General features: G+C 39.7%; 1 protein-coding gene and 1 pseudogene across 2 annotated transcripts in view; one reads left to right on the top strand and one right to left on the bottom strand.

Moving 5' to 3' along the window:
* The window catches only part of AFG1L (AFG1 like ATPase), a 188,907-nt gene that overhangs the window by 86,298 nt on the left and 89,520 nt on the right, over positions 1–13,089 (bottom strand). For both annotated transcript variants that reach the window (XM_006156962.3, XM_027775124.1), the window contains one exon: positions 1,102–1,160. In XM_006156962.3, the coding sequence (XP_006157024.1) occupies positions 1,102–1,160 (59 nt within the window). The remainder of the gene's footprint in view (positions 1–1,101; positions 1,161–13,089) is intronic.
* On the top strand, positions 11,619–12,950 carry LOC102479627 (kelch domain-containing protein 3 pseudogene; annotated as a pseudogene).

Here is a 13,089-nt window from a genome sequence, read left to right as displayed (position 1 = left end):
AAAGTTTGGCACCAACAATAATTCCAACTAAAGAATATGTCAAAAACAGTGTCTGATTATGTCTTTAGAACATTTAAAGATAAAATATTTTAACTCTCCATCTTGGTAAGAATATTTGAAACTTTAGCTTAAAAAAAGAAAGTACCCTGTCTTCAGATATGTTGATACAGACTGGGAAAAATGATATAGCTAAAGTTACAGGAATTATATTTTGGCACATAAATTTGCTTCATTTTTTGGGTCACCAGAAAAGTCATGACATGCTTTTCTATGCAAAAATGTGTCATGACTTTTCTGACAACTCAATACTACACACTCTGCTTTCTCTTAGAGGTATTTGTATACGTTTTATGTTTTCAACTAGATGATAAATGAATTGCAAGGAAAAAAACAGCCTATTTCATCATTTTATTATCCATCATGCCTAGTGCAGCACTTTATACATAGTAGGTTCTCAATAAATATTGGTGGAATGTGGAATTATTGAATAATCATGTAAAAAATTACTTAAAATTAACAGTAAAAAAAGAGGCTATTTTATTCTTAATCATATTGTAATGAAGACTATTTTAAACTCTATGCAGTGATGATACACACAAATATTTAAACTATTTATGTGCCTCAACTTGACATAATTTCATGATAACTTGATGGCAATCACATTTAAATATATTAGAATATTTTTGTAATAATGCTATTCTAGAATAGCAACTTAATAGCTGGGAAAACATGTTAATGGCCATTAATCTGAAGGAAACAGAGAACATTAAACATTTTTTTTTTCAGAAATAAATGTATAAGTTTAAACATCCCACTATAATATTTATGAGCAACCTCAAATGATAACTCATAACACGCAAACTATTAAATATTTCAACTGAAGAATAATTTTAAATATATTTTGTCATTTTTTTCCTGTATACACACGGATGAGTACTATATAAAAAACATCCTTTTCTCCTTTAGTGTCTTTTGACTATTACTATCTAAATAACACATGAACTCTGCTTGAACAAAAGGCCAAGACAATCCTATGGAAGTCCTTGATTATCAATCAATATGATCTTGGTCAATAAACACAAGTTAAGTGATTTTTCTTACCTTTAGGACAGCTATAAATGGTACAAAATTAGCTCTTTGTAGTCCATTTTTATAAAGATCTGAAAGAAAAAACTGGTATTAGCTTTTAACTTAGCCTTAATTATAATATTAGTTTACCTTCTAGCCTGCCAAATAATGCTTTCACTGATTAAAAAAAAAAAAAAAGAAGAGCAAAAGAAAAAAATTGATTTCTATTCAGGTACTATAAAAATTCATTATTATTTTAACAAGAGAAAAAATTAATAGTCACAGAAATAGAAAAAAGGAATTCAATCAGATTAGCTTTATCCTAAGAAGCAATAAGAGAATTTGAAGAATATTAGTTCCAAAATCCTAAATCTATAACCCAAGATAATATACTTAAAAGTACTTGATACTTGAATATAGAATTCTACTGGGGAAAGAATCATACTCTCTCTTTCTCAGTTTATAATAAAAGTTCTCAATAACAAATTAAAAGTTGTAGAGCCAGCAGGTGGCATAGTGATTAAGGCACTGAACTCCCACACAGTTGACCGTGGTTTGAGTCCTGGACCTCGCATCTTGAAAGTTATGCTAGGCACATGCCCAAGATCTCAGGAGGAGACTGGATGAGAAGGAATTATGCTAAGGCCATCCTCTCTGTGGGGTGATTTCTCATTTTCCCTGTCACACTGTCTCTATCTCTTGTTCTCTCTCTCTTCCACCTTCCCACCCCATAAGCACACATGCCATATGGCAAAAAAAAAAAAAAAAAAAAAAGAAAAAAAAGTTGTATGGGCTGGCCCCATAGCCAAGTGGTTAAGGGAGGTACATGCCACAAGGGCAACTATGGTTCAAATCCTGGCCCTGGTGGCTTGAAAAACACACCTGGCACATGTGTATGCATGCCCCAAATCCCAATGGAATGGAAAAACTGAAGGAGAAAGGATTGTGGTGAGACCATGACCCATGCAGGAGGTGGTGCTTTCACCCCCCTCTCTCTATGTCTGGCAAGCATGTGTGCCCCTCTGGTAATAAGATGAAAGTAAAAATTGTGTAATAAGATTAGCCATTTTAGAAACGTATTAATAGGGTTGCTTCCATGGCCTGTGGTTGAGGCAGCCATCCTACATGGTTGACTGTGCAGTTCGAGTCTGAGTCTCAGCAGATAGAGAAACACAAGGCACACGTGCATGCATGCCCAAAATCCCTAAGGGAGAAGGATGCAGCAGAAGGTGGGAGCATTCTCCTCTCCCCCTTTCTCCTCTCTCTATCTCTCTCTGGCAAGCCCACAAGACTGCAATCAAAAAAAAAAAAAAGAACATGTTAATAGACAGAACTGCTCTTGTACTTGTCATATCTGATGTCAAGGTAAAGAAATGCCAGCTTAAGAGGGGCAGCTTCATGGTATAGTAGTAATGGGCTGCTCAAGAGAAGCCACATCCCACATGGTGACCACTACTCAAATTCCTGGTCTGGTCAGCTGAAACACACTGGTATGCATGTGAGTACCCAATATCCAATGGGCTGGTGGGCTGGTGGGCTGGTGGGCTGGAGGAAGGGTCACATGGTATGACCACACCCTATGGATGGTGCTCATCTATCTCTTTGCTCTCTCCCTCTGTTTCTCCCCCTCATGTGTACACACACATGCTGTATCATGAATCAAAAATAAATAAAAGAAACAGCGCTCTGAAAAAAAATTGCCTAAATATTAAAACTTGATTCTTAGGACCAGCAGATGGCATGGTTATGCTGCTAGACTCTCACATAGTCGACCATGGGTCAAGTCCTGGACCCAGTGGCTTTAAACTCACACAGGGCATGTGTGCATGTGTGCAGAAAATCCTAAGAGGAGAATGGAGGAGGAAGTATTGAGGCATGGCAATCCTCCCCTTTGGGGTGATTTCTTGCTTTCTGTCTCTCTGTCTCTCTCTATCTCTCTGGCAAGCACAAGTACCCTCTTGGAAAAATCTCTTTCTAAAAAAAAACTCAATTCTTAATAAACTGCAAATGTAACACAATTATTTCATAAAGAAGTATTATTTATTGTCTCATAAGGTTGTTTGTAATACATGTATAAATCTCAGTTAAATGTATGCTCATATACACATGCATGACACATCAATTGTCAAGAATAAACATGTGGAAAGAAGCAACAAATTTAAAGCTTTGATATTTTTCTTTAAAAATGAAGACTTTGAAAATTTTTTCAAGAGGATAAAATTCTATTGCATATGAAGTTGTGAGTCTTTTTATTATAAAAAGAGAACAGTAAAAACATTGTTAATTTTTAAAAAACACAAATTAGATTATGTGTCTCAATTTTTTTTTAAGTATGGCATTATGGGATCTTTTCTATATTTCCTTGTTTAAAGAAAATTTGATAACCACTGTAGACTTTGACTGCCACATTTACTCATGAAAATAAAATATGGTCATTAGGAAACATTTATTCTCTTTAGAAATACATTCATCATAACATCATTATAGTGAAGAAAGAATTTGCATAAGCTCTTTGGATAATTAGGGACTAGAGGCTTCAATTCAGTTACATTTAAAATTTTTACTTAGGGATATCATAAAAGGTAAGATAATGCTAGCCAGTCTGTTAGAACTTCAAAATTCAAAACGAGATTTTTTTCTTTCCTATAATCAATACCTCGAATGTGTACAATGAGCAAAATGCAGGAAATGAACTTAAAATTAATTATTTTCATAGTCTACCCTAATTACCAAGTTGCTGGGAAGTTGTGTAAAAACAATGTTGTATGATGCACATTAACAGCCATGACTTCCAGTATGTGGTGAAAATTGAAAATAAGATACTTTTTACACATACCCAATGTTTATAGCAGCTTTAGTCATAATAACTAAAAATCTCAACTTTATTTGTAATAACCAAGAATTAGAAGCAATGCAATGTCCATCATTAGGTAAATGGATCAACAAATTGTGGTGTATCTGCACAACTAAATTCTATTCAACAATTAAAAGGAAAAACTGGCACAACCACAGTAGCACAAACAGGATGAGGCCACCAGTGACTGAGGCCACACAGGAGGTCCAGATTAATTTCCTGGCTCAACCTAAACAGTTCCAGTGTGGTGGTGCCTGCCTGTAGAACTAGCTACCAGGCGGCTGGTGCAGGAGGATGGTGGATCGTAGTGAGACTGTCAAAAACATCTTTCTTTCTCTCTATTGTTCTCTCTCTCCCTCCTGTAATCTCTCTCTCCCTCATTAAAAAAAGGAATAAACTATTTATACATACAATAAAATAAATGAACCACAAAATAACTACGCAGTGTAAAAGAAGCCATATCCCCCCCCAAAAAATGAGTACATACTGTGTGATTCCACTTAATATAAAACACTAGAAAAAGCAAACTAATCTAAAGTTACATAGTAAATCAGTGGTTGCCTAGAGAAGGGGAGACAAAGTCAGCAGAAAGATATGAAAAAGGGCATGAGGAAACTTTTGGGGTGATGGAATTGTTCATTTTATCACACACACACATATATATATATATATTTTGTAAATTGTATCCTTTCATTTTGTGCTATATCATGTCATTTATACTTCAAAAAGCTTTTTTTAAAAATGTATTTTAGAGGGACCAGCAGGTGGCATGGTGGTTAAGGCGCTGGACACTCCCACATGGCTGACTACGGTTCAAGTCCTGGACCTGGCAGCTTACTTTCTCACTTTCTCTCTCTCTCTCTCTGTTTCTCTCTGGTCAAATTAAAATAAATGAATGAATAAATATAATAACTTTAAAAAATGTATTTTAGGGACCAGAAGTTGGCGTAAAGGTTGTCACAGGACTCCCATGTGGTTGACCATGGTTCGAGTCCCAGACCTGGTGGCTTAAACTCACACCAGGCGTATGTGCATGGGTGCCCGAGATCCTGAGAGGAGAATGGAGACGGGATTGCGGCGTGGCCATCTCCCCTGGAGGGTGATTTCTCGCTTTCTGTCTCTCTGTCTCTCTCTGTCTTTCTGGCGAGCATATGCGCCCTAGAGCAAAAACTTCTCCCCCCCTTAAAAAAAAATGTATTTTAAAGGACCAGCAGATGGTGTAATGGTTACGTCGTTGGACTCCCACATGTTCAAGTTCAAGTACCAGACCTGATGGCATCAAACTCACACTGGGCTCATATACATGCATGCCCAAAATCCCAAGAGGAGAATGGAGGGGAAGGGATTGCAGTGTGGCCATCCCCCCCCGGGGGGTTATTTCTCACTTTCTGTCTCCCAGTCTCTCTCTTTCTCTCCAGCGAGCACAAGCACCCTATAACAAAATCCTCTCTTAAAAAAAAAAGTATTTTAAAAATCATAGATAACATTAGTGGATATCAAAGACATAATGTTATAGAATTAAAACTAAGACATTATGCTAATGAAACTTTATTTATGTAAGGTAACCATTTGGTCTTACAGAAGTCCTTCCTTTTTATTTTCTTCCTTTTTTTTTTAACAAACCCGTAAGGCCCTAAGATGTAGCTTAACAAGTATGTACCTTTTAATATGTTAATGACAATGAGAGATATAAAGTCCCTCTTGTAATATACTTGATTAGATTTCCACTCAGGGATGGCAGGTGGCATTGGTTAAGGGCACTGGATTCCCACAAGGTCAACTGTGGTTCGAGTCCCAGATCTGGCAGCTTGCATTCTACCTTTCCCTTTCTCTCTCTCTCTCTCTGGTCAAATTGAAAAAATAATAATAGCAAATGGAATTAAATAAATAAACAATTTGAAAAAAATTTCCACTCATCAGCAAAGTTAAGGTAGAATAATAATGTCTTTAAGTCTTGGAGACATAATTTCTTTCTATTATTATTTTTTAATTTGCGTGCTCACCAGAGAGAGAGAGAGAGAAAGTGAGAAAGCAAGCCACCAGGTGTCTGGGACTCAAACTGTGGTTGGTCATGTGGGAGTCCAATGTCTCAACCACCAAGCCAAATGCTAGCCCCGAGACATAATTTCTAAAAAAGAGTTATTTACCATTTTGTTTAAATCAGCATTTATAAAGATATATAATTTGAAACTTTATGCTCTGGAAAGTATCTTCTAAACAGACAGGAATCACTTGGCTTAAAAACCTTTAGGTTTTTATAGGACATTTAAAAGAAAAGAGACTGTACTCATTAAATTGAAGAGGGTTTTTTTTTTTTTGCAATTCAAATATTATGCTAATTTTCATGCAATAAATCCATCTCCTGAAATGTTATTTAGCTACTAAAACTTTTTTTTTTGAGAGATTTTCACTATAGGGCGCGTGCGCTCACCAGACAGACAGAGAGAGACAGAGAGACAGAAAGCGAGAAATCACCCCCCAGGGGGGATGGCCACACCGCAATCCCTTCTCCTCCATTCTCCTCTCGGGATCTTGGGCACGCACACACACACGCACCCGGCGTGAGTTTTAAGCCACCGGGTCCGAGACACGAACCGCGGTCGACTACGTGGGAGTCCAGCGACATAGCCATTACGCTAACTGCTGGTTCCCCTAAAACTTTTTAATATTAGTTATTTAACATTTTTCTTCAACATAAAGATCTTATAATATTTTTATGTCAACACTTGTCATTATTTACTAAAAACTATTTAGAAACTCACCATTTCCTGCCTGTAATGTGTGTGTGTGTGTGTGTGTGTGTGTGTGTGTGTGTTCTCTAAACACAGCTAAATGAGGGCTTGGTCATATAAGACAGAGTACTGGAATTATGGAACATTCATTTCATAGAGAATGGTATAAGGACCTCTAAATTCTCCACAGTTAATAACTATAATAATACTTACAGATGAAATACATGCAAAGAAGATTTTTAAAGTAATTACACGGACCTACATAAATACTTTGAACATGCACATGGATGTCCAAATCCTTTCCTTAAAAACTGAGTGGCAATACCAAAGGGTGTATAGTGGCTCTCTGTGTATGTACCTACAGTTTTAGAGTGAGGAAAAACTTTTAACACAAATCATTGAAAAGAGTGGTCTTGAAAATTAACACAAGTAATCACATAATTTTATGGAACCAATCTGATTTGTCCTTCCATGAGAGTCTTATTTTACTACAGATTAAAAAAAGAGAGAGGGACCAGCAGATGGCTTATTGGTTACATCGTTGGATTCCCACATAATTGATCATGGTTAGGGTCCTGGACCTGGTAGCTTAAAATTCACACCAGGCACATGTGCATGCGTGTGTGCACGCGTGCGTGCGAGCCCAAAATCCTGAGAGGAGAATGGAGGAAAAATGGACCGTGGTGTGGCCATTCCCTCTGGGAGGTAATTTCTCACTTTCCGTCTCTCTGTCTCTCCCTCTCCACTGGCTACACACACCCTGTAGTAAAAATCTCTCTTTAAAAAAAAAAGAAAGAAAGAAAAGACCACTTTTAAAAAGAAAGAAAGAAAGAAAAGACTAATAAACAGCAACACTTGGTGTCTTTTATAAAAAAAAAAAGTTCAAACAATATTTTGCTAAATCTGTAGATAATATAGCAAATGAGACTTTCCCGTGTGATGGTATTATATTGTTTAATATTCCATTTAACATACATTCATAAATTCCTACTATCTGTTTGCACTGAAATCCGTGAAGATAAATAAAAGAAGCTAAAACCTACAGAATACCTACTAGAAGTCAAACAACTCGCTAAATACTGCACACTAGTCATAATAGCTCTACAAAGTAGCTCTTTTTACTTCCATTTTATGGATAAAGAAACTCATTGGTTTTCAAATTAATTTACTGAATTCTTAGCCATAATTGGTAGACCTAGGATTGGCATCACGGACTTTAACAATGCTAAAATTTACAGACTTTAGTGTTTTTTTTTTTTCACCTAAACCAAATAGATTTTATTATTATTTTAATTTACATTTAATCATTGTACATATTTACAATGTACAACACAGTTTTTCCCAGCATGAATACAGTGTATATTAGTCAAGTCAAAGACATTACATACACATTATCAATAGCAGGTAATTTTTCATTTTTGTATCTATTGAAAGTATTGTTTGTTTGTTTTCTCCCTGATCCCCTCCCTCTCACCACCTATTACCCACCCCAACTTTACAGACTTTTTAAGAACCCTGCTGTGACAGTTGATAGCTACAAGCAGACCATAATCATGATACAAAGTAAAAAGGGACATAGTAATACGCATAATACACAGAGCAGGAAGACAGTCATTCTACAGGTCAAAGGCAACTTTGCAGAAGTAACAATGGGAATGAACATTGAGGGATAACTGTGCAAGGTGCCCTGAAGCAAGAGGGTAGAAGGGTACTCCAGACAGAAGAAGTAGCAGAGTTAACGACTTTCCTTCTACCTTCTTTTCTAGTACTATACAATCCATTATTCATATGCCACATTCTCGGCCCCACCTGGTGGCAAAGTTGGTAGCAAACGGAACTGCAGTGCTGGAGGTCACATGGCTGACCACAGGTTTAGATTCCTAGGTCAGCCATGAAAACATAGTGACCATGCTTCCTGGGTCCTGACGAGCTCAAGTGCTGGGGGAATGTGGCATGGCCAGATCTGTCAAAGGTGTCTCTCTCTCTCTCATGCATACATATGCTATTGTGAATAAAATTAAACTTCAAAAAAATGCCATTCTCTATCAAACCGTACCTGACTCCACTGCAGTGAACAGATTTTAGATTAACCCTCTGATCCCCACTCCTGGTTTCCATTGCTTTGTGCAAACACTGGACATCAAGAACAAAGTTGCAGAATGCTTTACAACTGCCCCAGTTTAGTGCCTGTGGAAAGCTTATGGGATACTGCACAGGGAGGGAGAGCCCAGACAGAGCCTGGCAGCCTCCCTGACTTGAAGGGATGCTTGAGAATCCAAAGAGAAAAAGGCAGTTAAGTTCATACACACAGTGCCAGAGAAGAGAGTGGTCCAGTGAGAGAGTCTTACAGATCATCTGAGGTCCTAGTTGGGTCCCCCATTGAGGACTGGTCGGCTGAGGCCGGGGAAAGAATCAAAAGCGGTACTGGGGTTCACATGTAGCTAAAAAAAAAAAAAAAAAAAAAAAAAAAGTGCCTGTTCTCCTACTCTGCCGGTCTGGAAAACCTCATAATTCATGGGAAATTAGACAGAGTACTGAGAAGGGATTTGCCTCAGTAGTGAGAAAAATTCCTCCTAGAATATATGCTGCTCTGGTCCCACCATACATAGCTTAAAAGCAATATCCAAAATAATCAAACTATTTCTAAGAAAGAGAACAAACCTCAAGGATATTTATAGGAATACAAAAAATATCCAGTACCCAACAAGGTAAAATGTACATGTCTGACATTCAATAAAAAGTTACTGGCATGGCCTAGCCACTGTTCTGCAAAACTGGAAGCCATATAGCAACTGCAGACTCAGATCCCTGGGTCAGCCTGAAAAACACTCCAGATGCACATGGGCACCCAGGATCTTGAGGAGCTGGAGAGTTGTGGGGGGAGGCAGGGGCATGGCATGAAAAGACCCTGCCAAGAATATCTCTAGGGCCAGCAGGTGATATGGTGGTTAAGATGCAAAAATCCCACATGGCCAACCGTGGTTTGAATCCTGGACCTGGTTGCTTGAAAATCATGTTCATGCATGCCCAAAATCCCAGGAGGAGAATGAAGGAAAGGATGGCAGTGTGGCCAGATTTCTTACTTTCCCTCTCACTGTCTCTGTCTGGCAAGCATACCTGCCCTACAGAAAAAAAAAAAAAAACATACACCCCCAAAAAAAAAAAAAAAAAAAAAAAAAAAAAAAAAAAAAAAAAAGAAAGAAAGAAAGAAAGAAAGACCACAAACGAAAAGAATCTCTCTCTTCTTCACTCATGTATACACAATCATAAAAAAATAAAGTAACAGAACCAGGAACACAAAGAGACAGGAAAATGTGCCCCATAATGGCTTCCCATCAGTAGAAACAGATCTAGGAATGATAAAAATAATAAACTAAGAAAATAAGAGTATCCCTGGATCTGGTGGCTTGCTTTCCCACGTTCCCATTTCTCTCTGTCTGTCTGTCTCTCTCTGGTCAAATTTAAATAAATGAATGAATGAATGAATAAAATTGAATAAATAATTCTATTTTTTTTTTGAGAGAGAGAGATTTTTGCTATAGGGCCTGTGTGCTCGCCAGAAAGAGAAAGACAGAGAGACAGAAAGCGAGAAATCACCCCCAGGGAGGATGGCCAGGCTGCACTCTCTTCTCCACTTTCCTCTCAGGATCTTGGGCATGCATGCACATGCTCCCAGCATGAGTTTAAGCCTCCAGGTCTGGGACTCAAAGCAGAGTCAACTACATAGGAGTCCAGCGATATAGCCATTATGCCAACTGCTGGTCCCGAATAAATAATTCTTTAAAAAAATAAGAAAATAAGAGCATCAAAACAGTTGCTGCTGTATTCCATGTGTTCAAACAGCTAGAGGAAAAGATTGACAGTTAAATAGAGACAAGGGAAATATATTTTTTTAATTTAAAAAAAACTAAAAGATGAACTTTCAGAGATAAAATTACAATATGTGAGGTGAAAAATATGCTGGATAGAAATAACAGCAGAGGGAACCAGCAGTTAGCGTAATGGCTATGTTGCTGGACTCCCACAAAGTCAACCGCGGTTCGCGTCCCGGACCCGGTGGCTTAAAACTCACAATGGGCACGTGTGCGTGCGTGCCCAAGATCCCAAGAGAAGAATGGAGGAGAAGGAATTGCGGCGTGACCATCCCCCCTGGGGGGTGATTTCTCGCTTTCTGTCTCTATGTCTCTCTCTGTCCTGGTGAGCGCACGCGCACTATAGCGAAAACCTCTCAAAAAAAAAAAAGAAAGAAATAGCAGATTACACATTGCAGAAGAAAATATTATTGAACTTAAAGACACAGCAATAGAAACTACCTAAAATGAAGCACAGAGAGAAAAAGAAACTAAGAAAAAAGGACAAAAAATAAGTGCGCTTGGAACCAGCGCCCTACAGTGAAAATCTCTCCAAATAAATAAATAAATAAATAAGTGCGCTGTGGGACAGCTTTAAGCAGCCCAATATATGTGTAATTTCACTCCTTCACCAAAGAAAAAGGAGAGGGAAAGACAAAATATTTCCAAACTTAATGAAAACTACAAACCTATAGATCTAAGAAACTCAATAAACCCCAAGCACAAGAAACACAAAGAAAAAGTACACCAAGACATAATTTCTTCAAACTAGTGGTAAAGAAACAAATCTCAAGAGCAGTCAGAGGAAAAAAAAGTCATATACAGAAGAATAAAGAGTATGACAGCAGCTTCTCATTGGAAACAGTGCAAGCCAGAAGATAGTAGAAAAACATTTTTAAAGGGGTGGGAGGTACTGTCATCCTAGAATTCTATCCTGAATGAAACTCTTTAAAACCAGACTTTTGGCTGGCTGGCACACACTGGGCTCTGTGCGCAGCATGAGGACTGGCGACCCCACCCAGGCTGGGCCTGGCAAGTAGCAGAGGCAGCAGGCCATGCCAGAAAGTGGGTAAGGAGATGTTGCTGCAACCAGTGTAACCAGTGGCCCAGAGGATGTTAGCGTGGACGGTGCACCTGGAGGGCAGGTCCCACAGGGTGACCCACGCTGCAGTGGCTGTCAGGCACTGGGTATACCCTTTCAGGGGTTACTTCTCTGGGATGACCATGACACACGGCGTCAGATACTGAGAGATATGTGCATTTTCAGTGCAGGGTCCTTGCTTTGGATAAAGCTGCCCTGATGAGGCCTACCATCTGTGGGCAGGTTCCTGTGGTACCCTACGTGCAGTATGGACACTCAACCATCCTCGATGATGTGGTCTTCCTTTGGGGTGAGCAGAATGACACTGAAGGGCCCTGCAATGTGCTGAAAGCCCTACAGGGCCACACCCCCAAGTGTCAGGAACAGTAGCTGAGGCCTGGGGTGGGCACTCAGCCTGTGTCCTGGACAAGATCATGTACATTTTGGGGGCCTATGGGAACTGGTGGACTGCTTTTCCAATGACATTCGCAAGCTAGATACCAGCACCATGACACGGACCCTTATCTGTATGAAGGGCACCCCGCACACTGGAGGGACTTCCATTCAGCCACAACGTTGGGCAGTCATTTATATGTCTTCCGGGGCATGCAGACCACTTCAGGCCATTCTACTGCAAACAGTGAGATTTACTGCAACCGGATTCACACCTTTGACACCAGAACTGAAGCCTGGCTGGACTGTCTACCACTCCAGTACTGCTCGAGGGGCACTTTTGGCTACAGTGGGGAGCTGTACATCTTTGGTGGCTATGATGCACAGCTGAACCAGCACTTCCAAGATCTCTGGAAGTTTAACCCTGAGTCCTCCATCCTGGAGGAAGACTGAACTGAGGGGAAAGTGCCGTGTCTCCGTTAGCACCAGTGCTGCTATACTGTTGGTGACAAGACTGTCCTCTTTGGCGATATCAGTTCATCTCCTGAGGAAGGCTTGGGAGAAGAATTTGACCTCAGATCATTCTGACTTACACATTTTGGACTTTGGCCCTAATCTGAAGACTGGTGGTGATTCAGCATAACCTAGACCAGTCCTGTTTGCCCCATGACATGGGGTGGGAACTGAATGCCATGACTACCAACAGCAATATCAGCAGCCCCATCATCTCCTCCCATGGATAGGAGGAAGTTTCTGCCACCTCCCTTCCAGAGCCTGCTGTTGTCTCCACTGCCCCTGCCCATTTGTCACTTGCCTGCCCCTTGGAACCTGAACTCAGTACATCTCTATGTAGAGTTGTTGGACTAGTGGTGTTTTCTGTGCTGTGAACTCAGTAAGAAGCTATAGCAGGGAGGGCTAGGTCCTCCCAAGTAGGCCAGAGGGTCCCTTCCCCTTGGTGCTATGTCCCCATCCACCTCCCTATGACTGATCCTGGGCCTCTTCTCTGCCCCAAGTCAGCCAAGTTCTGCTGAGATAGGAAGGGAATGGGAAGGGAGAAGCAAGCAGTGTTGGAGCCTCAGGAGCTTTCCCCTCCTGCTATACCCACCCTCT

Source organism: Tupaia chinensis, unplaced genomic scaffold (genome assembly GCF_000334495.1).
Source record: "Tupaia chinensis unplaced genomic scaffold, TupChi_1.0 Scaffold000527_1, whole genome shotgun sequence".
NCBI classification, from domain to species: Eukaryota; Metazoa; Chordata; class Mammalia; order Scandentia; family Tupaiidae; genus Tupaia; species Tupaia belangeri.
The sequence above is the reverse complement of the archived record's forward strand: the minus strand, read 5'-3'. Positions and strand labels throughout refer to the sequence as shown.